The sequence below is a fragment of the Stenella coeruleoalba genome (assembly GCF_951394435.1).
Source record: "Stenella coeruleoalba genome assembly, chromosome: 13".
In the NCBI taxonomy this organism is placed as follows: Eukaryota; Metazoa; Chordata; class Mammalia; order Artiodactyla; family Delphinidae; genus Stenella; species Stenella coeruleoalba.
In genome coordinates this window covers 11,584,240-11,609,030 of record NC_137159.1, presented here as the reverse complement: position 1 = coordinate 11,609,030, position 24,791 = coordinate 11,584,240, and the positions used below count along the sequence as shown (strand labels likewise).

The following is a 24,791-nucleotide window of genomic DNA, read 5'->3' as shown; positions in this document are numbered from 1 at the left end:
GAAGAACTTAAAAAGTTTTATTTACTTTTATATTATATTATGGAAAATTTAAAGCATAATGCAAAGTAAACATAATAGTATAATAAATCCCATTACCCAGCTTCAACAGTATCAACATTCTGCCATTCTTATATCATCTGTACATTCACCCATTGACATGCTCAGTTATTTTCCAAATTGTACCATTTTACATTCCTGCCAGCAGTGGGATGCAGTGCAGATTTTGGCATTGTTAGTCTGTAGTTTTAGACAGTCTACTGAATATGTAGTGGTGTCTCATTGTAGTTTTAATTTGCATTTCCGTGATGACTCATCATGTTAATTATTTTTGCATGTGTTAGTTATTCATATACCCTTTGCAAAGTGTCTTTTCAAACCTTTACCCATTTTTAAAATTGGCTGTCTTGAGTGTTGAGTTGTAGGGGTTTTTAACATATTCTGGCTGCAAGCTCTGTCAGATATGTTTTGCAGATATGTTCTCCTACTTTATGCCTGGTGTGAGCTGGGAGTTTTCTTTTTTCTCAGCTTTAAATATGGATATCTAGTTGTTCCAGGACCACTTATGCAAAAGACTTTTCCTTCTCATTGAATTGCTCTGGAGCCTTTGTTAAAAATCAGTGGACTGTGTAAGTGTGAGTCTGTTTCTGGACTCAATTCTGTACGATTGATCTGTATGTCTGTCTTTATGCCAGTACTACGCTTCCCTAACTACTGTAGGTTTAGAGTAAATTTTGAAATTTTGTAGTGTAAGTCTTCCTGCTAAAGTGGGAAATTTATAGTGCTAAATGCTTACAGTAGGAAAGTCTCAAATTACTAATCTAAGTTCTTTGAGAAATTAGAAAAAGAAAAGCAAAATAAACCCAAAGCAAGGATATAAGAGCTGAAATCAGTGAAATTGGAAGCAGAAAAAGTGTAGAGAAAATCGGTGAAACAAAAAGCCAGTAGGCAAGGGCTTCCCTGGTGGCGCAGTGGTTGGGAGTCCGCCTGCCGATGCAGGGGACACGGATTTGTGCCCCGGTCCGGGAAGATCCCACATGCCGCGGAGCGGCTGGGCCCTTGAGCCATGGCCGCTGAGCCTGCGCGTCCGGAGCCTGTGCTCCGCAACGGGAGAGGCCACAACAGTGAGAGGCCCGCGTACCGCAAAAAAAAAAAAAAAAAAAAAAGGCCAGTAGGCATGAGAAAGTCGTTGACGAGGAACTGTGAGCGACCACGCTCTCTCCTTCCTCTCTTGACAGGCTGCCACAGCAGGGTCTCCTCTTGCCTCCTTTATCACCCCTCCTGCTGCCACCCCCAGATGTTCCCACTCCCACCAGACTAACATCCTCATGTCAGGTTCAGTGGACCCCTGATAGTCTTCCTGTCGCTCCCTCTCATTCTTATGGAAACAGACCTCCCTTGACCTTTGTGACGGCACACTTTCCCAATTCTTTTTTTTAAAAAAAAAACCCTCCGACCATTCTTTCTTAGTTTCATCACTTAGTTTCACGGTCATTCCTTCGTTACCTTTTTGGGAGTCACCCTTGCCCCTTCCTCTCCCTCCCTCTCCTGTCTTCTGCGGTAGCCAATCCATTACCACATCCTTTCAGTCCTAACTCTTAAATATCTCCTAACTCTGTCCACATTTTGCTGTTGCTATCCTAGAACAAACCGTGATTATTTCTTGCCTGGACCTGTAGCCTCCTGCAAGTCTTCCTGTTTTTCATTCTCATCTCCCTCTCACTGTCTCTAGTCAACTGACAATGGTCTTTCAAAGAGTAAACAGATTCAACTCTTCTGCTTAAAACCTCGCAAAGGCTGCTGATTCAGTTGTGAAAAAAATCTGTACCATGTGGCCAGCAGGCCCCGCATGACCAGCAAGGCCTCTGTCTCCCTCTACAGCCTCTTTCTATACCACCTGCTCCTCACAAACTCCACTCAGGCACCCTGGTCCCTTCCAGTTCCCCGAAAGCATGGAGTTCTTTCTCACCACGGGACTGTTGAATGTGCTGCTTTCCCTCCCAAGAACCTTTTTCCTCTCATTCTTTGCCTGCCCAATTCATACTCATTCTTGCAGCCTCCACTTACATGCCCCTTCCACACAGGCCTTCCAAGACCACACTGCCTCAGGCAGCTTTCCTGCCATCTTTATATCTCTCTTTCTCTCTCTCAACCTTTTTCTCTGTATCAAAATGCCTTTGTCTGCAAGTAACAGAAGGCCTGACTCAGTCTGGCTCCAACAATAGGACACCTATAAACTTATATAATTGGAAGTCCACAGTTACGGCAGGCTGTCGCTCCAGTGGCTCCAGCTCCATTTCTCTGAGGCTCCATCAGTGACACTCTGTGCCATGACTTTATCCTCAGAGTACTTCTTTCTGATGGCAATGAACTGACTGTAACAGTTCCTTGCCTCCAACTCAGAGGAAGAATAGAGTTGCTTCCAGGAACTTTGCCATAAGAATGAGGAATTTGTTTCCCAGAAGCCTCTAGCAAACATGTTCTCAAGCATCTCCTTGTGTCTCTGGCTTGCACTGGAACTCGTGCACATTCCTCGATCAATCCCCGGGGTAGAGTGTCTCTCTGAATGGCTTAGGTCTGCCTGTCCTTGAACCAGTCACTGTGTCAGGGAAGTGGGGTTGCCGTGATTGTCCCAGACAAGTGGTTCTCACAGTGTGGTCTCTGGAGCAGCAACAGTGGGATCACTTGGGAACCTGTTAGAAATAGTTTTTCTGGCCCCATCCAAGAAATTGTGGGGACCCACCCATCTGTGTTTTAATCAGTCCTCTAGGTGATTCTGATGCCTGTTAAAGTTTGAGAACCTCTGGCCAAGATAAATCAGGATCCAGTCCTGGAGCTGCAGTCAGTCCCCTCAGACGTGACAGTGGAGGGAAGGGTGGTAGAATGGGTGTTTGGGGAGACGACCATGGTGACCACTGCACCCTCATGGCACTCATCACAGTTTATGATTAGCATTTGTTTGCATCGTTAGGTATGTAGTATCTCCGTCCCCCGCAGCACTCTAAACTCCGCAGTGACGGGCACTCTGTCTGGTTTACCACAGTAGCCTTAATGCCCAGTACAGGACCTGTGTGGTATATGGTAAGTGCTCAATGAGCTCTTGATGAGAAAATAATAAAAAGAAGGCTTTCCTTGTGCCTCTCAGCTCTGTAATCGATTGGTTCTGTTCCATGTGTGCTTCTCTCACAGCTGGGGGTGATGGGTGTGTGCACGCCTACCTCAACGGGCAGCCCTGCGAGGAGTCGCAGCTGAGCATGCTGGCCTGTTTCCTCGTCTACCACTCAGTGCCAGCCCCGCGGCACCTGCCGTCTATAGGACTAGAAGGTAATTGCACATCTACATCCTCTTTTCAGTACCTGTATTACCCGCTGATGGGTTTAGTTTCTTGTTAGGAGGTGTTTCTAAACTGAGTTATTTTCTCCAGTTAGGTTTTTGGCTTCATTCATGTTTGGGTATTATTTTTCAGAATTTTTTCTGGAAGAAAAAAAAAAACAAACCCCAAACTATCCGAATTTTACACATGCATAAACCTTTATTTACATTCAGAAGAAGATGGATTCTTCACAGGGCCCCAGATACCAAGTATATACTAATAAACTAAATGTTCGTATTCTTTTTCTCTGTTAATTGATTTTTATTAAAGTTATTTTTCTGTATTTTTTGGGTTTTCAGTTTGGATTTTTTTAAAACACATAATATTAATTTCTAATATTATAAAGCTTTGAAATGATCAGGTACCTAATTTTGTATGTATTGACATTTGATTGTTTTCATAATAGAGAGTTTAAAATCTTAGCATCTAACTGTATTTTTCAGAATATGTAATCAGATACAAAATTTGTCCATTTAATCATTTAAACTTAAAAGTTTAATGATATTACTGATTTATAGCTGCTTTGAAAACCTCAGATGAAAATGCACTATTCAGAGACTTCTGTTGCAGTTATGGCCACAGTGGAATTGCTCGCATTAGACTGACTCTCCTACAAAAGCAAATATAAAAGTGGACAAACTACATAAAGTTTAAAGGAATTGGTGGCAACCATAGTGACCAGACTTGATTGAGAGACAAGAATTCCTGAGAGAAGGGACTCATTTGAGGAGCTCCATATTTACTCTGACTTTCTCCCAGAGGCATTTGTCAATTCATTACAAGAAGTAGAGTCCCAGCAAAAAGCAGCAGTGCTACTGGGCAGAGGAGCCAGAGGTTGGATTAATGATTGCCCAGGGCTAGAACTTGAGGAGCAAAGTCCCAGATAGGAGGGGACAAGAGGAATAATAACTCAAAAACCTGGACACACTCTTCCCTTGAGGCATTTGCCAAATCTTAACCTGCACATGCGCAGGATAAAACTTCAAGAAATCTAGCAGAAACCAGGAGGCTAAAAATGTGGGCAATGATTCCAACAACAGCATAGTGCCAAGGAGACAAAGGGCAGTACTCAAGGCCTGCCAATCCCAGACATTCACATGAAACAGTAGCAGGGCCAAGCCCTAGCAGGAAAGGTAACACTGAAACACAGCAGACCTAAAATTAGCCTAGAGCAGAATTGAGGAGATCTGCTGCATGCTACCTCCCTGATAGAAGAAAAATTAACCTGTATAGGAAGAAGAAAATGTCTTAAACTTCTACAGTTTTTAAATCATAGTATCAGTGTTGAATCACAATTAAAAGACATAATAGGAGTAAAAGGTAAAAGAAAGAGACTTGTATGTGATCCAGATATTGGAGTTATCAGACTTCCATAACTCCAGTATCTGGAGTTACTATGACTAATAACTGACTAATATTTCCAAGAAAATAGAGGAAAAGATACAGAATTTCACCAGAAATCTGGAATCAGTGAGAGTTAATTGGAAATTCTAAAACTGAAAAATATAACTAAAATTAAGAAATCAGTATATAGGGAATTCCCTGGCAGTTCAGTTCTTAGGATTCCATGCTTTCACTGCCCAGGGCCCAGGTTTGACTCCTGGTCGGGAAACTAAGATCCTGTAAGCTGTGTGGGTGCAGCAAAAAAAAAAAAAAGAGGAAAAAAAAGAAAAAAGAATTCAGTGTGTAGATTAATTAACATATTAGACACAGCAGATAAATGAACTGCAAGACAAGTGTGTAGAAAATAAACAGATTGAAGCACAGAGAGAAAAATGAATGGAAAATTCAGAAAAGAGAGATGTGGAACATGGTGAAGAAGTCAAACATGCATGTAGTTGAGATCCCAGAATATGAGGAGAGAGAACATGAGATAGAAGCCGTATTTAAAGAGACAGAGGCTAAGAATTTTGAAAAATGGATGATGAACATCAACCTACAGTGACCCCTGAGCAAGATAAATACAAAGAAAACCACACCTAGTTGCATAAAAGTCAAGGTACTAAAAATAAAAGAAGAAAAAAATTGAAAGCATAGACTTCCTTTTTCATCCAGGATGGAGTAACAGAGATCTGATTTACTATCCTGCCTGAAAAAAGAAAACAAAACAACACAAAATAAACAAGCTGAAAAAACAACAAAGAAAACTGGACGCTGCATATGAAACAATGGCTTTTGAGACATATATCAGGTAATGAAGAAGAGTGATCCCTGAGAGATGAGAAACAAATGACATAAGCCCTGTGATTGGCCCTAAAAAGCTAACAGCCTTGAGAGTTTCCAGACTATGAAGGAGGGAGAGGGAACCCAGGAAGAGCCTGGAAGACTCCTTCAGTTGAGGTGATGGAGCTGAGAGTACAGGGAGCCAAAGGAGCTAGAATTTACAGGATAGAGTGCCAGAGAGGAGAGAGCTGCACACAGAGAACGCCAGATGTCTGCAGAGGGTCCCCCTCAAATATCAGAAGAGTCCTTACTAATCAGCACATGCATGTGAAGAAGTTTCCCAAGGCTGAGGGAAGAACTGTCCTAATGGATTAGAGAGAACCAGTTTGAACAGGTTCAGGAACAGTGTCTGTTCCCACAATTTCACAATTTAAGGGGATGTACTCAGTGTGGTCTTGCCTCCATGATGGGAAATATTTAGCCCTAGACTAAACAGATTAAACAGAAATATTTAGCCTTAGACTAAAATATTTTAGCCCACTTTAAAAATCTTAAAGGCATGACACAAAAGGATCAAACTGCTTTTCAAGTAATATAACTATATCCTGAAAGCTCAAGAATACAGAAATACGAAAATATCCAGCACCTATGGTAAAATTCATGATGTCTGGCATACAAAGAAACAGGAAAATACAGCCTATAATGAAGGAGGTGAGAAATCAATTACAACTGACCTGGAATTGACATGGATGTTAGCAGACAAGGACATTAAGACAGTTATTATAACTCAATTCCATATAACATTATTCCATATTTCAGAACATTAAGAGATATGGAAATATAAAAAGAATCTAACTGAACTTTTAGAGGTGAAAACTATAATTCTGAGAAAAACACACTGAATGGGATTAATAGCAGATTAGACATTGCAGAATAAAAAAAAATACTGAGTTTGAAGACATAGCATTAGAAACTATCCAAAATGAAATGCAAAAAGAAAAAAATTAAAAAAAAGCAACAGAGCATTAAAAATGGAGTAAGCTCTGGGACTTAAAGGACCCAATTTACATGAGATTGGAGTCCCTGAAGAAGAGAAAAATGGGGGAGAGGGACAGAAAAAAATACTCGAAGAAATAATGGGTGGAAAATTTACAAGTTTAATGAAAACTGAGGTCCACAGTTGCAAGAAGTTCAATGAATCCCAAGCCTGAGAAACATGAAAAAAGTTGCACCAAGGCACATAATAACCAAATTGCCTAAAACTAATGATAAAAAGTCTTCAAAGCAGCCAGAGGAAAAAGACATGTTACAGAGAAAAAAATAAGAGTGATAGCATATTTTTCATAGGAAACAATGCAAGTGATAAATCAGTGGAGTAACATCTGTAAAGGACTCAAAGGAAAACCACTATCTAGTTAGAATTTTATACCCAGCAAAAATATCTTTCAAAAAAAAAAAGACCATGAAATAAAGCCTTTTTCAGACACACAAAAGCTGGGACAATTCATCAACAGCAGACCCACACTACTGGAAATGTTACAGTAAGTCCTTGAGGCAGAAGGAAAATAGTGTCAGATTGAAATATGGATCTACACAAAGGAATGAAGAGCATTGGAGATGGTAACTACATGGAGATATACATAAGGTTTGTTTCTTTTAAAAATACTTTTTAAAGATAATTGACTTATAAAAATAATAAAAATGTACTATGGGGTTTATAAAATCTGAAAAGCAAAATGTATGACAATAATAGCTCAGAGGCTGGGCAGGGAGAAATGGAATTACAGCCATAAGGCCCTTATACTACCTGTGAAGAGGTATAATCTTACTTGAAGGTAATCTGTGATAGAGATGATACTATGAATCATAAAGCAACCACTAAGATAAGAAAACAGAGTGAGAGCCAATAAGCAATAAAGGAGCTATAGTGGAATCATAAAAAGTACTCAGTCCAAGAGAGAGGAAAAGAGGAAAAGGGGGAACCAGAGAACAGACAGAGAAAATAGAAAACAAATGGCAAGATGATACATTGAAACCTAACCATAGTGATAGTCACATTAAGTCTAAATGGTCTGGGGACTTCCCTGGTGGTCCAGTGGTTAGGACTCTGTGCTTCCACTGCAGGGGGTGAGGGTTCAATCCTTGGTCAGGGAACTAAGATCCCTCATGCCGCGTGCTGTGGCCAAAAAAAAAAAAGTCTAAATGGTCTGTTAGAGTCCACAGTGTATCAGAACATTGGAGATGTTTTCCATAGCTCATATGTATTTGTTCTCTGTCTTTGAGTTTTAGCAAGGTCTTGGGAACACTGTGGATAACAATTAAATAGGAAATCTCTCTTAATTCCTGTTGAGGTTTATTAAACACATTTAATTCACAGATTACTGGCAGAGTCGATAAAAGGAAATACTAAAGAGAAATAGTTGCTTTCTTCATATTTTGTGCAGCATTACAACTCTTTCTTGTGTTAGTTATGCTTTTATCAGAAGGCCACTCGATTCATATCATGAGACTCTTCTCTGTCCATCTTCATGGGATCATATGACCCACCTGTACACTCTGCTGTCTGCATGTCTACTAGGATGCTTGTTGTGGCTTAGAGACTCGTCGGGATCATGTATGTGTATATGTTGGGGCTGAAGAAAGGGAACTGTGGACAGTGGCATGTGGTGAGGATGGAGGCAAAGAGGAAGATGATGCTTAATAGAATTTGCAGGTCATACACTTACTGCGTCCCCTTAGAGCAGTGGTTCTTGACCTTGGCTGCACATCAGAATCACCTGGGCAGCTTTCAGAGCTCCAGATCCCAGGCTGTACTCCACATAAATTACATCAGACTCTGTTGGACCAAGGTTGGGAACCATTGCTTGTTAGAGGAAGAGGCTTTAGATTAACTTCTCTGTTACTCATTTTGAGCCTGTGTCTTTATTTTAGGTAAATTATTAAGTGCATGGATTATGGTAATTGAGGATAGATGGGCACATTTATTAATTATATTTAAGTAATATATGTATTTAAACAGTATTAATAGTTTCACATATGGTTACAGGTCAATTTCTGAAGTACAGAATGGATAAATTAAAATTTTATATCAAATCATACCCTATAGTGCATTAGGGAATTTCATAGTTTAAATATTATCTTTCAGTAATTGTTTTCAAACGGAAGAACGCCAGCTTGAAATGTGATTATGTGTCTGAAGCTTCTTTGAAAGAGGATGTGTCGCTGAATTTATTTAGATACGTGACCCCTTCCCTCCAATTGTATTTCTTTAGGGAACACAAGTTTCGCAGAACTCCTCTTCAAATTTAAACAGCTGAAGATGCCAGTGCGAGCTTTGCTGAGATTGGCTCCTTTGCTTCTTGGAAATCCACAGCCAATGCTTATGTGATCATGTCTGGTGGTAAGCCTACCCTGAAACGTGACTTCTGCACAAAAGCGTGCCCAAACAACAAAGCTAAAGAAACCTTTATAAGTTTTATAATATAACTGGGGGGGAAATGAGCTGCACAAACCTCAATGCATTTTAAAATCAAGGGTTTTAAATATCCCAGAGACTGTTGCTGTTGGCATTAACATTATGAGAATATAAAAATGAGTGAAAATTTACTTTTGTAAATAAAAGTTTTTGGTTTCTTTTCAAAACTCTTGATGATTACTTTAGTTTGGGGTTTCAGAGAGTAGAGCAGTGGGGGCTGAGATGGATATTAGTTTTCGAAATCTTTCAAAAAGATTTCAGGTGATTCAGGTGAAGTGACTTTATGCTCAGAAATGCAAAGTTTTTAAAGAAGCTCTGTCATATAGTTTTACTTTCTGCAGCAATGAAGGGCTTTTAGCATTTCCTAAGGTGTCACCATAGTCTTGTCTAAAGTAAGTTCGTACATCCTGTGACAGTGCCAGGCATCCTCACAGTATGATCGATCATCTTAAACAGGAGGAGATTTATACCCTAATGAAGAATTACCCAACATGAAGCCTGCTCTAAATAGAAAAAATAAGAAATTTCCACTACAGAGAGGTCTTCAGAAATTATATTTTAAAATAAAAGTGCAGGGGTTTCCCTGGTGGCGCAGTGGTTAAGAATCCGCCTGCCAATGCAGGGGACACGGGTTTGAGCCCTGGTCCAGGAAGATCCCACATGCCGCAGAGCGACTAAGCCTGTGTGCCACAACTACTGAGCCTGCGCTCTAGAGCCCGCGAACTACAACTACTGAGCCCGTGTGCCACAACTACTGAAGCCCGTGCGCCTAGAGCCCGTGCTCCACAACAAGAGAAGCCACGGCAATGAGAAGCCCGTGCACCACGACGAAGAGTAGCCCATGCTCGCCGCAAGTAGAGAAAAGCCCGCTCACAGCAATGAAGACCCAACACAGCCAAAAATAAAATAAATGAAATGAAATAAATAAATTTATTTTTAAAAAAAGTTCATTTTCACCCAGGATTTAGAGAACATATGTCTGTATCAAGTTTCTGGACCAGATGCTGAGGAAGGGGATTTGTATAAAGGTGTCTGCAGCTTCAGGTTTCCAGTCCAGGAAGAAGGCGGCTCCCTGCTGTCCAGATACTGATGTGCCCTCTGCCTCCTAAATGGCCGGTGGGACCGTAAACTGGTCGAAGCTGCAAGGTCCATCCAGTGATTTCACGTTTCCACACCCTGAATTGTGGGGTTTAGCTTTAAAAGTAAAAATGAAAGCAAATAGAAATGTTTCCATTGAGAGTTTGACAAAAACCCATGTGGTGTTTGCTCCTGCAGAGGGGGCTTGCGTCCGGAAGGCGTGCATCAGTGGTTCTCTTCAGACCTTCACTGTTCCACCTGTGTGCCCGCCCCGGGACTTGCCCCTGTGTGTGAAGCATAGGCAAGGTGGCTGATAGGGAGGGTGAACTGTGCTTCCTTCACACTTAAAGAGTTTTTTCTTCTAATTAAAAAGAAAAGAAAAAAATTAAAATGGTAGGTTATGGAAATTCCATTTGAATCAGGGTATAGAGAACTCAGCACTGGGCAGCTGTTGCTGTCTGCACTCTCCATTGTTTATAACTTCTAAGCTTTTCTCTGATTGAAGAATGACTTGAGTTATTTGCACACGTATGAACTCTCGTGTACGAAGGAGAACAGTCATTGGAATGCTGTCAACAAAAGCAAAAATCAGGCTTTCTAAGGGAGAGAGCAGGATGGAAGATTGCAGATGGTCTGGAAACAGCATTGTCTTTATATTTGGGGCCTCCCGAGGAGCACAGATGATGTTCTGGACAGTCTGTTCCCGAGCAAACACGTTAGGATCATCGCAGAAGTCACTGCCAGCTCTTTGTGGGCTCTCAAAAAATCTTGGGAGTATGGCTCTCACCATCCGGAATGGTTTAGCCTCCTCACAGCCATGGCAGGAAAGAGCTGGGGAAACGCATCCAGCGTTGAGTGTTTTGGCCCAGAAGTGGCCTATGTCACTTCTGGCTACAGCCTGTTGGCGTGAAATAAATTGCTCCACCTTGTACGTGTTCTTTCACAAAGGGGAGAACTAGACACTGGTGAGTACTGGTAATGTCTGTCACAGTATGATTCCTCACTTGTCCATCCATCTTCTCTGCTTACACAGATGGAATGCATGTCATTGCCTCCATAGATGGACATGATTAAAGAAACAGTATACAGTCACACACACACTCAGGTTATTACTGTTTCCCCGACGGATGCTGACATCTGTGCTCCTCGCTCGAGTGTCTTCCAAAGGAGTGAAGGCACGAACTTGTGGGAAGCTCTGAGGCATAGACACCAGGCCTTAGCCGCAGGACACCATTGGTGTAAGCCTCACAGAACTTCTCCTTGGTGCTGCGTAATCTTACTTGAATAAGGCCACTTTCTCACCCTTTGTCTAGAAACCAGCTGACTTCACAGCATATGGAGAGGGGCATGTCCCAGCTTAGGGGATCTCCTGACATCCTACAGGAGGCAGGAAGGAGGGGGGCTCGCATCTCTCAGCCTGGTGGTCAGTGTGCAAACACGCTTGGTGGGAGGCCGGTGAGCCTGCTGGGCTGTAGACAGGCCCGAGCATGGGAGCCAGCATTGGACTGGAAGCCAGAGCCTGTGGGAGCCGAGGCAGGAGTTGTCAGAGGAATGGACTTGTGACAATTCCAAGGGAAGCACATGCCAAAGCCCAGTCTGAGCGACCGGAGTAGGCCAGGCCGGGAGAGGATGTTGGGAACTGGGTGAAACTGAAGGCCGTGGACCAATCTGAGACCAAAGCAGGAAGACTTTGTTGCCTCCTTCATACAGGGTTGGGGGCCTCTCTTCTGGGTTCCCCATCCTCATACTGACCAAATCTTGGGGAAAAATGCCTCACTGTATGAAGATCTCTCCAGTTAAGCAATAGGGGAGGGGACAGGATTTGGTCACCTCTGTACCCCTGTGTCTGCAATTTTTAACCAGCAGTGGAAGGAAGCAGAGGTGAGGTCGGAAAAGCACCCCCTCCACGTGGAGGCCTCTGTCAGCACTTACTGCGCCCGGCAGATACCCACGCTGGTTCCGAAGCTTCCCAGGTGACTTTTCCTGCTTCCAAGGCCAGGTTCCCCCTACTCCAAAATACACTGGTTGCTTCTCATTACAGTCACAAGCTTCCGAAAAGTCTTTTTCGATAAAAGAAGAGCCCCTAAAACCACATCCTTGATTTTGCCTGTGGATAAGGAAGACTTGCCTGTTCTCCATCCTCTTGCTTTGCTCCATCTTATGTTCTTGAGTGAAAGTGAGGCTAGGATGGAAAGTGGGGGCTGCTCAGAGGGCAGGACTTTCAGGCCCCAGACGAGGGGAACCCATCTATCAGGCAGCTGCACCAGAAGCTCCCTCAGGTGGCATCTCGTCCTGCCCCTCGTTCTACAGCTGAGACCCGGAGGCTCAGGGAGGGGTGGCTGGCCCAAGTCCGCACCGCTCCCCATCGCAGCCCAGACCAGCCTGGGCGCCCAGACCACGCTGTTTCTACCCGAGAACCTGGTCCATTACTGCCTTTCTTCCTGGTCCAGTAGACCCTCAGGAAGAGGCCGGTTAAATGTAAGTTACAAGGACGTTGCACCAGGCAGAGTTTATGAACACCTTTAAAAAGCAGACACACCGACTCTTCCTTTCTCTGTGCATCTTTGGAAAAACAAAGGCCTTTGTGTAATTTCTTGGAATTAGATTAATTGAATTAGCCTGTGTTGCTTTCTTGGTCATTACAACAACTATCTTAATTAAAAATTTTCTCTTTTAGCTGAAAGTATTTCTTCCATGGTACATTAAAACATGAAGTAGGAAATTTAGGAAAAGAATTAATTTCATACTAAGCTCAATAAAAGCAATGAAAATCTGTAAATAAGCACATGTTCTTAATTTCCGCTGCTTTTACTCCAGTACTCAGGTGTGAAGTGTCTCGCCTTGCCTCTGTAGTCAGTGGCGCCATCCTGAGTCTTATGCGCAGGTGCAGGGCCTTGGGACACTGTGGACCGTGTGCTTTCAGAGCCCAGGCATGCCAGGTGCTGATCTGTGGAGTCACCTTACTGGGGGACTCATCACAGGGACGGTGGTTGGAAGCTAGTTGGTGCCACTTGTTTTTCTTTCATTTGTGTTTATTTGTGTGCATATCTTTCACTTATCAAGAATATTTTAATTCTGCTTACTGTGCCATTTCAGAGATTAAGAAGATATTTTGGGCAAATGTGTATAACTCTGGAGTTGAGGGAAGAATCCTTAGCAAATCCACTGTAATTAGCATCCCTGGCTGCAGTCTCCTGCCCGGTAAGATCTAGATGAGAGGAGCTCCAGCCCTCAGGCGATGAAATCTCTGCGGGTCCCCAGAGGAGGGGGCAGGTGCTGTCTGGTCACCTCCCTCCACACCCCCTCTGTCGCACTGGTTCACCTGTAGGTCATCCCCTGTGCCCTGTGAGGGGCCTGGATGTCAACTCGGCGTCTTCACCACCTCCTCCTCTCTCCTTAGCCTCCACCTGTGTTTCCCGTATGGGACCAGGTAAGAGTGTGCCGTTGGGAGGTGCCAGCGAGAGATGCCCAGGCAAGGCCGGGAGGTGGGAGAGGAGGCGAAGCCGTTATAGGCGGACACGAGGGCAGATGGTGCATACCTGGCAGCAGGGCGTTAATACCAGCTCTGCCCGGGGGCCCCGCCCTGGAGTTTCTGGAGGTTTGTTGGGGCTTCTTCATCCTCTGCTCCAAAAACCCCTCCATCTGCTTCCCTTTATCAACACCCCTTCTGCTTGAGTTCCTGAGCAGACGCTGTGATGCTGTGTGGGATGTAATGACCCAGATGTGAACACAGCCCGTCCCGAGTCCCCACCGCTTGTTCTCCCCTGGGCTTTGCTTATGGAGTTTCCAGGCCCTTGGTTGTCTCCCCTGAGCTCCCAGTACTGTTCACTTGCCTTTTCCATTATCAGACACTCAGCTGTTCTCTGAAAGCCCCAACTGTCTCTGCAGTTCTGTAATCCTTGCACCAGCTCCCCCGAATGGCACCAGCCTCAGTGCTGCAGCAGCAGTGGCCCCCAGAGTGGCCTTGGGTTTCCCCTAACATACTGAGGGGACTCTCTGACTAAAGGAAGAATGAGCGACCTTTTAGCTGAGTAACTGGAACGCCTTGGGGTTGGCCCCATTTGTGTCAGGCTTCCTGGGACGGAGTCACAGGTGTGTGGATGGAGACATAGTGTGGCCCATTGCCCAGTCCTGTTGGTTCTGGGTTTGCCCCTCAGCGGCCACCTTGAGGAGAGAACCAACCCTTAGCCCAGCTGCTTCCACCTTGGCCTTCTGGGGCAGCACAGACTGGGTGTCACAGACTGAAAAGTACCGTGGTCGTTTGCTGATGGAGGTTTTGAGGACTCGAGGAAAATGCTAAACCTTCATGGGATAGAGAGCGTTGAACAACTGTATTGCTTCCTGAAAGGAGTCGGCTTTTTACAAGACTTGACTGTGAGGTTCCTGGGAACCTTACCAGAAATTTCTTGGCAAAATTAGACATTTCCAGGGGAAAAAAAAGAGACGAAGAGCTAGATAGTTTCTGTCTGGCAATTGCAGTGATTACCCAGTAATACTGTGTAGCAGCTGCCCAGTAATAAAACTTCCTACCTAAAGGGGGCTATACGTATAGAGAGCTGTAAACCTGAACATCCCTGAGCAAATCAAGCTGCAGTGGACCAGCCCAGGCCCTGGGATGGCCTTTAATGCTGGACAGGTGCCCCCGGGGCCCCCCACCCCGACCCCAAAGACCTTCTTGGCCTCTCTGAAGGGTTTTGACCCTTAATTTTCCTTCCCCTGGTGTAAAAATCCCAATTCCTACTCTCAGTTGAGCATGTCTGTTGGTGTAGCCCTCGCACCTCTGATGATTTAAGGACAAGCTCTTACAAACCACACAGCTGGGTTTTGCTTTGTGATTCAGTCTGAAGATCTTTTTCTTTTAGTGTTGAGTTCAGATTTACTAATAATAAGGTGTGTCTAGTTTTTATATTTCTGTATTTATACCGCACTTCTTAGATTTACTGTGTATCTTTGGTCTGTTTTCTCTGCTCTCAAAATTTGCTGTATTCGTGACTTCGGCAGTTAGGATGGCTCATGTTTTTGTGACTGCATTTAGCGCTACTGCCTTCGTAGGATTCCTCGAATCCCTCTTTTCCTTACCCGACTTCCACGGTCTCGTTTCCAGCTTTGATAGCACCCTGGCACCTCCCCACCTCTCCCCCAGGCAGCATTCATGAGCCCCTCCCCTGCTCTCTCCCTTCTCTGAGTGTGAAGGTTGGGTTATTTCTGTAATGTCAGAGTGAACGATAGCATACGATTCCCCCCTTCTGTTCCCACTGTGTGTGAGTCTTAGGTCGGCCCACTGATGTTCTCCATGCCTTCCCTCAGTCCTCCGGCTGACAGTTCCCATCTCTCCATTGGGTAAGGCTGCTCTCCAGCAGGTTAGATGCGGACTTCCTTCTCTCTCCTCAGGTGTTTCTCTCCTTCCTGTCTCTGCCTCTTTTCCTCACTACCTTCTAGTTGTTTCTTTGGGCTCTTCTCAGGTTCCTCCTCCTTGGTGGTCCAGGCCTCTTCCTGACTTTCTGTCCCTTCTCCCTTTGCCCATCCTCAGTCTCTGTGGAGGCTCCTGCTCTGGTCTCTTGTCTCCCTTGGGTGCCCCCCTCCATGTTACTGCTAGACCCTTTCAGAGTACTCAGGGGTCAGGGCCTTTGTCAGCTGACACCCACTGGAAGGCTGGGGGGCCATCGTGCCACTGGCTGGTTTCGACACCCCAGGTTCAGGCTGCCATGGTCTGCGGGCCTGAGGAGAGCTGGAGGCCCAGTGCTGTCCCTCTACAGCTGCCTGGAGGCCCTGTGGTGGGGGAGGGAGAGGGGGCAGGAGCTACAAGCAGAGAGGGAAAGTGAGATCAGAGTGGAAGGCAGACCCCCCAGCGAGGAAGCTGTCGGCACCAGAGCACAAGGTGCGTGTAGGACAGGGGGTCCGGGAGAATCAGCTGTCACCCTCGTTGCTCTTATGCGTGACCAGATCCAAGAGGGGCCGCGGATATTTTTCTTTCTTTCTTTTCCTTCTTGTAGTAAAAACACTATTTTCTTTCGAATTTTGAGACTCCTGATATATACAGTAGGAATATGTAGTCCTGACATATTCTTGGTCCTCAAATAAAAACCTAGGGGATGGATGAAACTTCATACCCAATTCGGTTTATCTCAGAACACACTTGCCCTGCTTTTCTCTCTCCTTTTCTTTCTCCTGGGGTCAGAATGGGCCCCTGCAATGAGGCAAAGGGCGGAGGGCTCAGCTCACAGGACTGTCCTAGTACAGCCGTCTGCCCAAGCAGGGGGTTCCTTATGCACTTCACAGAAGGTCTCCCTCCACTTCAAGTAAATCCACACATAAAAACGAAATTTCAGCCAAGGAAAACAAATGCTAAAGCATGTGATGCTCGTCAGGTGATCGGTCTGTGCATGTGTCGTTTGTCACGGGCTTCCTCACAGCTCTGCATGTGTTCTTGTTTCCTTTATTATCCAGCGAGCTTATTTGTTCAGAGACTAGAGGGCCCTAGGAGCTCCTTCCGTCCACGTGAGGCTAGACCCTGACACATACTACAGGGACCCAGCTCAGGGCAGCTTGCGTCAAGTGGGAGCAGAGCACACAAAACCTTTGATGACATGTTGGAGTTAATTGTTTTTTTTTCCCAAGAGCCACCATGGTAATGGCTCCTTTTCCAGAAAGGATGACCTCAGTGTTTTTCATGTATTTATATTTAAAAATCAACTCAGATCAAAACCCTGCAGAGGTTTTCATTCACTACTTAGATCAGCATTTCCAAGAGTTTTCCTAAAAAAAAAAAAAAGAAGAAAAAAAAGAAATTGATATGCAAATTGGGACCTTGTATAGCATGGTAAATGATTCCATAGTTGAATCCATTTGGAGAGTTTTTGTATAAACACAGTAATTACTTTCTGTACCATGGGAGTTCGCAGGGCCCTTCCTAGGCTAACAGTGCGTTAAGGGATGCAGTGGCACTTCCAAGTGACCACCAGCCCTGGAGGTGACTGCAGGGCACGGGGTGGGGTTGTCCCCACCAGGAGGCCCAGTACTCACCTGGACCACCTGCAGCCCCTGCTCCACTCCTTGGGAACCTAGGGGACGCCCTGGCGCACCCGACTCCAGACCCAGTGATGTGGGTTCTGGGCCTGGATCTGAAAGGGAAGCACAGCAGGGTGAGCTCCTGGAGGAGGGGCCCAGCCCCTCCACCTCTGGGGGTGCGCTCCCCGGCCCTCATCCCCGACAGACCTCCTCACACAAATCCGGGGTGACCCAGGCTCGGTGCTCCATCGCATGGAAGAATTCCACCTTCAGCTTGAGGAACTCCTTGTAGAGGTCTGGCCAGTGCTCCCTGCCCAGCAGGAACTGGAAGATGCTCCGCTTGGATGTGGGGTTGTCCTCCTCCATGTCGGAGGCGATGTAGCTGCCATCAGAAAAGAGGGCTAGCTGGTCCCGGCCCCCACAAGGACTCAGGCGAGACAGTGGAGAGAGGCTGCTGAGGTCACCCTGGAGGAGCACCCGGGTCCACAGAGGGCAGGACCGTCCTCAGCACCAAGGCTGCTGGGCCCATGGTGTGCCCAGTCCAGGTCAAGATTCTGGCTGTCACCATTTCCCTGGGACTTTCTACCTCGGGTCCCTCAGTCTCTGGGCAGCAAATGGTATTTCCTGGCTACGTTCGTTATCCCAGGACCTTCCTCCTTGCCTTCCCCTGCTCTGACCGTGTGACCCCTTGAGGGCCTTGAACCACCACTGGGGGCCCTCAGGCATTGCTCACAGGGCCAGGAAGAAGTGGATCCTGTTGTAGAGGTGACCAGGCAGCCCGACACGGCCGAAGTACTCCACCACCATGGAGAGCAGGTACTGCGTGGAGACAGAGGGCGGGGGAGGGGCGGCCAGGGGTCGATGGCAGGGCCAGTGTCCTGAGCGGGCCATGCGCCCCACCCCCATCCAGAGGCCAGGTGGGAAAACCACCCAGGGTGGGCCTTGCTAAGGGACTCATGGCCCTTTGACATGTGGAGATGAGCTGATGGGAGGCCAGGGAGGAGATGCCCAAGGGCCGGGGCACCGACAGTGTGTCCTTTCTTCCTTTCTGGCGCCAAGGGTGGGTCTCTCCAGGGCCTCTGCTCAGGCAGACACCTTGTCCTCCGTCCCCACCCCCAGGGGGTGGTGACACTGCAGACCCCTTGGTACCTCATACTTTTAGTGCTGTGGGTACCTTGTCGGACACTTTCAGGAAAATATCAGCTTCCAGGAAGCTCTGGATAACAGGGTCCTCTGTAAAGGAAGGGAGACGTGATGAGGGCCTCGGAGCAGCCCTTCCGGGAGCAGCGAGCCTGGAGCTGTGGGACATTTCACAGGGAGGAGGAGAACTGGAAACTTCTCCCAGTTCCTCTGTTTCAGGAAGTAGAGGCAGCTCTCTTTCCCCAGGAAGGCTCAGAGCCTTAGCAGTGACAAAGCTCTTCCTTCCATGGACCCAGGGAGAGCGAGTCTCAACTGTGGGGCAGGAATTTTGCTATTGTTATTTAATCTTCAACACATGGGTGGGTATGTGTGTTTCATAAAGAGATATGACCTGGTTCTCAAAGTTTAACATAACTTTCCTCGAGCCAAAGCTTGGGTGTGGCCTTGGGCCTCTGGGCACTACATCCCTGTCACTTCATCATACTGTGACTGGGCAACGCTTTCCTGCCCCACCTGATAACTGAGCATCCTATGTGAGCAGTGGAGAGTTCATACCCTCCTGGGCGGGGGTGGGGGGCACTGGGCATTCTACCGTCCTTCTCCTGGACCCCCTTCACTTCCTGCTGATAATGACCTGGCCTCCCCTGGCCCCAGCAGGCTCATCTGGGAGTAGAGTTGTCCTTGGAGGTGCCATTTTCCAGCGATGGCCTGAGAACGCCAGGTCCTCCTTGTCTTTCACACCTTGCCCCGGACAATGGCATTTACCCAGACCGGAGGATGGAGGGGTCATGGATCATTTCGCCCTCCCTGAGCCTTGTCCAGGCGGCCTGGCTCCCGGCAGGGCATTGCTTTCTGTGATGATGAAAATATTCTGTAGCTTGCTGTCCAGTACGGTAGCCATTAGCCATGTGTGGCTACTGAGCTTATGAAATGTGGCTGGTGAGAACCAGGAACTGAATTTCAGAAGTTTATTTTAACTCACGTAGAGTTAAATTTGAATAACTGCATGTGGCTAGTGGGTGCTGCATTGGACAGTGTCAGCTCCGTGTCGTCCCCCAACCTGCCACACTCGGTCCTGCCTCTGGTCCTGGCATCACCTTCTCTGCAGACCTTCCCTGAGTATCTGTCACAAAGCTCTCCGACTCTTGCTCACAGCCCATCTCTAGGTGTCATTGCCTTTTCCTTCTCTGTGTTTGTCACTGGCTGAGAGCAACTTACTTCTGTCATTTTTTTTGGTCTCCTCCCACTCTGAGCATAATGGCAGCGAGATCTAGTTTGTCCTTTCATCACTGATCTCTAAAATCTTAACTGGAGGGAATAAATATGGGCAGGGGATTCCTCCCTTGATTTGTCCTAAAATGTCTTGATAATTGAACAGTCAACCGTGAGTCCTTTTTTCCCTTCTCCCTCCAAGAACTTGTCTCAGATGAAAACCCATCAGCACCGCAGCAGAACTGTGGAAACAGAGTGATCTGCTTCTGTGCCACCTGGACACCTCACAGCTCTGAGCCCCAGGGGGAGCTTTGGCTATGACCCCGGAGCCTCTGGGATCCTCGGTGTAAAGGGGACCTGACACTCCACTGGCTCAGAGCACAGACCCAGAAGCCGGTAGAAGGCCTCTTGGTCTTCTGGACGATAACTGGATCTTCTCTTGCTCATCCTGAGTTTCGTCCCCTCAACATGATTGACAGTCCACATGCTCCTCCTCTGACTGCTCTTCTTCCAGGACGTCAGCTCGGAGACCACTTCCGAGAGGGTGGGGTTGGAGGCCAGGGGGCTGCTCTCCTGGGTGGCTGCAGGAACAAGGCTCTGTGTGAGCACAGACCTGACCCACCTGGGAGGTCCTGGGTCTTCCCTTGCAGCTCACCCTGAAGGTTGAACCCTGCCTCCTGAGGACAAGACAACAAGTGGTTACTCAGCAGTAACTGATGTTCTGTTCAGGGCCGAGGAAGCTGAGGACACCACACCTCCCTTGACATACATCAGTCTCTTCCTCTTCTGGCCTCGCATCCTCCTGGTTCTCTGCTCAGAGACAGCCTCTGGGGGGGCAGAACTGGAGGCCAGAGGGCTCCCACCCTGAGCAGCTGCCAGGAGAGAGGAAGGACCCTGTGTGATCGGGGGAGGGACCCACCTGGGAAACACTGTGCTCTTCCCTTCTCACTCACCTTGAATATGTTGCATGTGACATCTGAAGTGATAAGAATGACCATCACCCCCTTTGCACTTTGTCTATAAAGGAGGGTAGGAACTGAATTAATATTTACCTTCTTTTGCCAGCGGAAAACTGCTCTCCTGTGCCTCTTTCCATGGATCTTTCTGTGTGGGGGGCACCTCTATGGAGACTTGTGAAACTCTCTGGTCATCGATGTCTTTAATAACTACAAAGGTGAACAAGATAGTGACCTCCTGTCTCACCCTGGACACCCTTTCCCCTGCCCTGCAGACCCACACCCATGAGAGTCCAGGGAAGAAGAAGTGTTGCTGGAGCCATGATGATCTATCACCTTCATTCATTCAGAGAGCGGGGATAAGTGAATGACCACACACACCTGGCTTCCCTTCCACGCGCTGCTTTTCCTCTGCCTTTCTTGCTGGGTCCTGTGGGCTTGCAGCCGTCTCTGAGGCAGCCGATGTGGAGCTCAGAGGCATAGTCTATCTTTTCTGGGTACAAAAAAATGGAAAGAAACCAACTTGATTCTGACCAGGCCATTTCTTTCCGCTTAACCTGCTTCTTCTGAGACCTAATAATAATTAAAATGGCAATGACATTAGCTAACAGTAATTGCTTAGTAAACTTCAGATATTGATTAGTGCATTGGGATTACCTCATTCAATCCTTACAAGGAGGTGTGAGGTAAGGTGTATAATTTGCCTGTTTACAGATGAGGAAGTGCTGACCTAATTTGTCTAGGATTTGCTCCTTGACCGTGGCTAGAGCTCTTTGGACTTGGGATTAGAACTCGTGTCTGAGCGGTGCTCAGGGGAAGAAGGCTGGTGGCAGCCACAGTTGAGCCTCAGTCACATTTCCATTAGGGTTGAGCTGGGCCTCCTTACACGCTTATGTCATCAGCTCTGCCTAAATATCTCTGTGAACCACTATAAAGTTACAGCAATCCAACCTGGCAAAAATCTGACCAGAGTAGCCCAGGCCTGTCCGAAATGGCCCTGGAAGCTGACTGAGGCAGTTCCACCTCAAGAAGGCCAGTGCCACCTGCCGCCTCTGAGGACAGTGTTCCTTCTGGGTGACAAAGTGTCCACACGCTCCCGGGGCTCTCAAGGTCGAGTTCTCTGTAGAGTCGCTTTACTGTCTCTCCTCCTTCCCCCATATTCATTTTGTGCTCCTTTTGCCCACATCCCCTCCTGTTCTCTTTTCTCCCCAAACTTGAGACCTATTTGTATTCCTACTGCATCCCAGTCACTCATCTGGAGGTTCACAGGTGATGCCTTCCACATCCCCTGCGACAGCTTGGAGGAACATAGTTCAGGATCCAAGACTCACCTTAGTACAGAAAAGAGTGACGCCCACCCCAAGTAAGCACCTGCAGGCTCCCTCAAGATCTAGGCCCTCACTGTTACCCAGAACGCAGGCTCACAACGGCGTGAGAAGAGCACTGACTGTAGCCAAGTGTTCGGGATCAAATGGCTTCCGAGATTCTGGCCCTTACTATGAGTCACTGATGACATCACACCATTCCACCAGAACCTGCTCTTTGGTTTATAAAAGCCTCTCAAGGAAAAGACTGTGGGCCTCAAGGAGGAAGGAGTTAGTGTCCCAGCCTGAACACTGGGATCACTTCCTCTTACCCCAGTATTACCTCTGAATCTCATCTTGTGTTTCATCTAACCAATTAATGATTCCAAATGAAAGTGATTCATCCACATATCAAAAAATCGAGAAAATTAAAAGTTAATATTCATAGGAAAGTTATTAATGTTTATTTATTTGATATTTATTTATTAAACATCTTTATTGGAGTATAATTGCTTTACAATGCTGTGTTAGTTTCTGCTTTATAACAAAGTGAATCAGCTATACATATACATATATCCCCATATCTCCTTCCTCTTGCGTCTCCTTCCCAATGTAGTTTATTTTTACTCCCTTCTGATTTGTGTTTAACTATGATTATATTGAGATTTAAAAAATTAACTTTTTCGTTTTGAGATAATTGTAGATTTATAAATGCAGTTGTAAGTAATGACACATCCTGTATACCTTTCCCCAAATTTCCTTCAGTGGTACAAAGTTGAATATCTGTAGCACAGTATCACAATAGGAAATTGGCATTGGTACAACCCATTGACCTTATTCAGATTTCCCCAGTTTTATATGCAATCACTTATGTGTGTATTTAGTTCTATGCAATTTTATCACATGTGTACACTCATGTACACCACCACCAAGGTACAGAACAGTTCTGTTATAAGGATCCTTCATGCTACTTTTTTATAGTATCTCCATCCACAACCCCTGGCAACCACTATTCTCTTCTTCATCTATATAATTTTGTTATTTCAAAAATACATAAACGGAAACAGATAGTGTATAATCTTCTGATCTGGCTTTTATTTTTAATTTGCATAATTCCCTTGAGAACTGTTTAATTTGTTGCATAAATCAATAGTTTATCCCTTTTTATTGCTTAGTAGGAATCCATGGTTCTATGGTCAAGTGCATATTTAGTTTTGTAAGAATCTGCCATACTCTTCTAGAGTGGCCCTATCATTTTACATCCCCACCAGGAATGTATCAGTGATCCACTTTCCCCACATCACTGTCAGCATTTGGGTTATCACTTTTTATTTTAACCATATCTCGTTGTGGTTTTAATTGGCACTTCCCTAATGATGTTCCATAATGATATTGATTCCATGTGTTTATTTGCCATCTGTATATCCTCTTTGGTGAAATCTCTGTTCATGTTTTTTTCTAATTGAACTACTTCTCTGCTGTTGAGTTTTGAGAGCTTTTTATGTATATCCCAGATACAAGTCCTTTGTAAGATACATGGTTTGCAAATATTTTCTCCCAGTCTATAGCGTATTTTTTAACATCCTCTTTTTTTTAACCATTTTTTTCTTCTGGTTTTATTGAAATGTAATTGAGGTACAACACTGTATAAGTTTAAGGTGTACAGTATAACTACTTGACATATGTGTATATTGCAAAATGGTCACCACAGTAAGTTTAGTTAACATTTATTACCTCATATAGTTACAGAAAAATTTTTTCCCTGTAATAAGAACTTTTAGGATTTACTTTCTTAGCACCTCTCAAGTACACCATACAGCAGTGTTAATTATATAGTCACCATGCTGTACGTCACATCCTCAGGACTTATTTCTTTTATAATTGGAAGTTTACACCTTTCGACCACCTGCAACCATTTCACCCGCCCCCCCCCCCCCAGTCCCTGCCTCTGGTAACCATCCGTCTGTTCTTTGTTTCTATCAGTTTTTTTTAAACTTTATTGAAATATAGTTGATTTACAATGTTGTGTTAACTTCTGTACAGCAAAGTGATTCCGTTATACATACATATATATATACATACATATTCTTTTTCATATTCTTTTCCATTATGGTATATCATAGGACATTGAATATAGTTCCCTGTGCTATACAGTAGGACCTTGTTGTTTATCCATCCTATATATAGTAGTTTGCATCTCTAATCTCAACCTCCCAATCCATCCGTTCCCTACCCCGCTTCCCCCTTGGCAACCACAAGTCTGTTCTCTACGTCTGTGAGTCTGTTTCTGTTTCGTAGATAAGTTCATTTGTGTCATATTTTAGATTCCACATATAAGTGATATCATATGGTATTTGTCTCTTTCTGACATACTTTGCTTAGTATGATAATCTCTAGGTCCATCCATGTTGCTGTAGACGGCATTATTTCATTCTTTTTTGTGGCTGAGTAATATTCCATTGTATATGTGTACCACATCCATTCAACTGTTGATGGACATTTAGGTTGCTTCCATGTCTTAGCTATTGTGAATAGTGCTGCTGTGAACATAGGGGTGCATGTATCTTTTTGAATTACAGTGTTATTCGGATATACGCCCAGGAGTGGGATAGTGGGATTGCTGAATCATATGGTAACTCTATTTTCAGTTTTTTGAGGAAACTCCATACTGTTTTCCATAGTGGCTGCATCAGTTTACATTCCCACCATCAGTGCAGGAGGGTTCCCTTTTCTCCACATCCTCTCCAGCATTTGTTATTTGTAGACTTTGTTTGTTTGTTTTTGTTTTTTGGGCTGTGCCGCATGGCACCTGGGATCTTAGTTCCCTGATCAGGGATCAAACCTGATCAGTGCCCTCTGCAGTGGAAGCACTGAGTCCTAACCACTGGACCACCAGGGAATTCCTATTTGTAGACCTTTTAATGATGGCCATTCTGACTGGTGTGAGGTGATACCTCATTGTAGTTTTGATTTGCATTTCTCTGATAATTAGCAATGTTGAACACCTTTTCGTGTGCCTATTGGCCATCTGTATATCTTCTTTGGAGAAAATTCTATTTAGGTCTTCAGCCCATTTTTTGATTGGG

At 45.4% G+C, this 24,791-nt stretch overlaps 1 protein-coding gene across 4 annotated transcripts in view; it reads left to right on the top strand.

Annotated features, from left to right (window-relative positions):
- Window positions 1-24,791, top strand: part of ANAPC1 (anaphase promoting complex subunit 1) — a 176,114-nt gene that overhangs the window by 92,947 nt on the left and 58,376 nt on the right. For 2 of the 4 annotated variants that reach the window (XM_079940044.1, XM_079940042.1), the window contains exons 47-48: window positions 3,187-3,321; window positions 8,806-9,169. In XM_079940044.1, coding sequence (XP_079796170.1) covers window positions 3,187-3,321; window positions 8,806-8,921 — 251 coding nt within the window. In that variant the 3' untranslated portion in view covers window positions 8,922-9,169. Of the gene's footprint in view, window positions 1-3,186; window positions 3,322-8,805; window positions 9,170-24,791 lie in introns of those variants that run through there. The other 2 variants (XM_079940043.1, XM_079940045.1) reach the window with 2 other exon arrangements.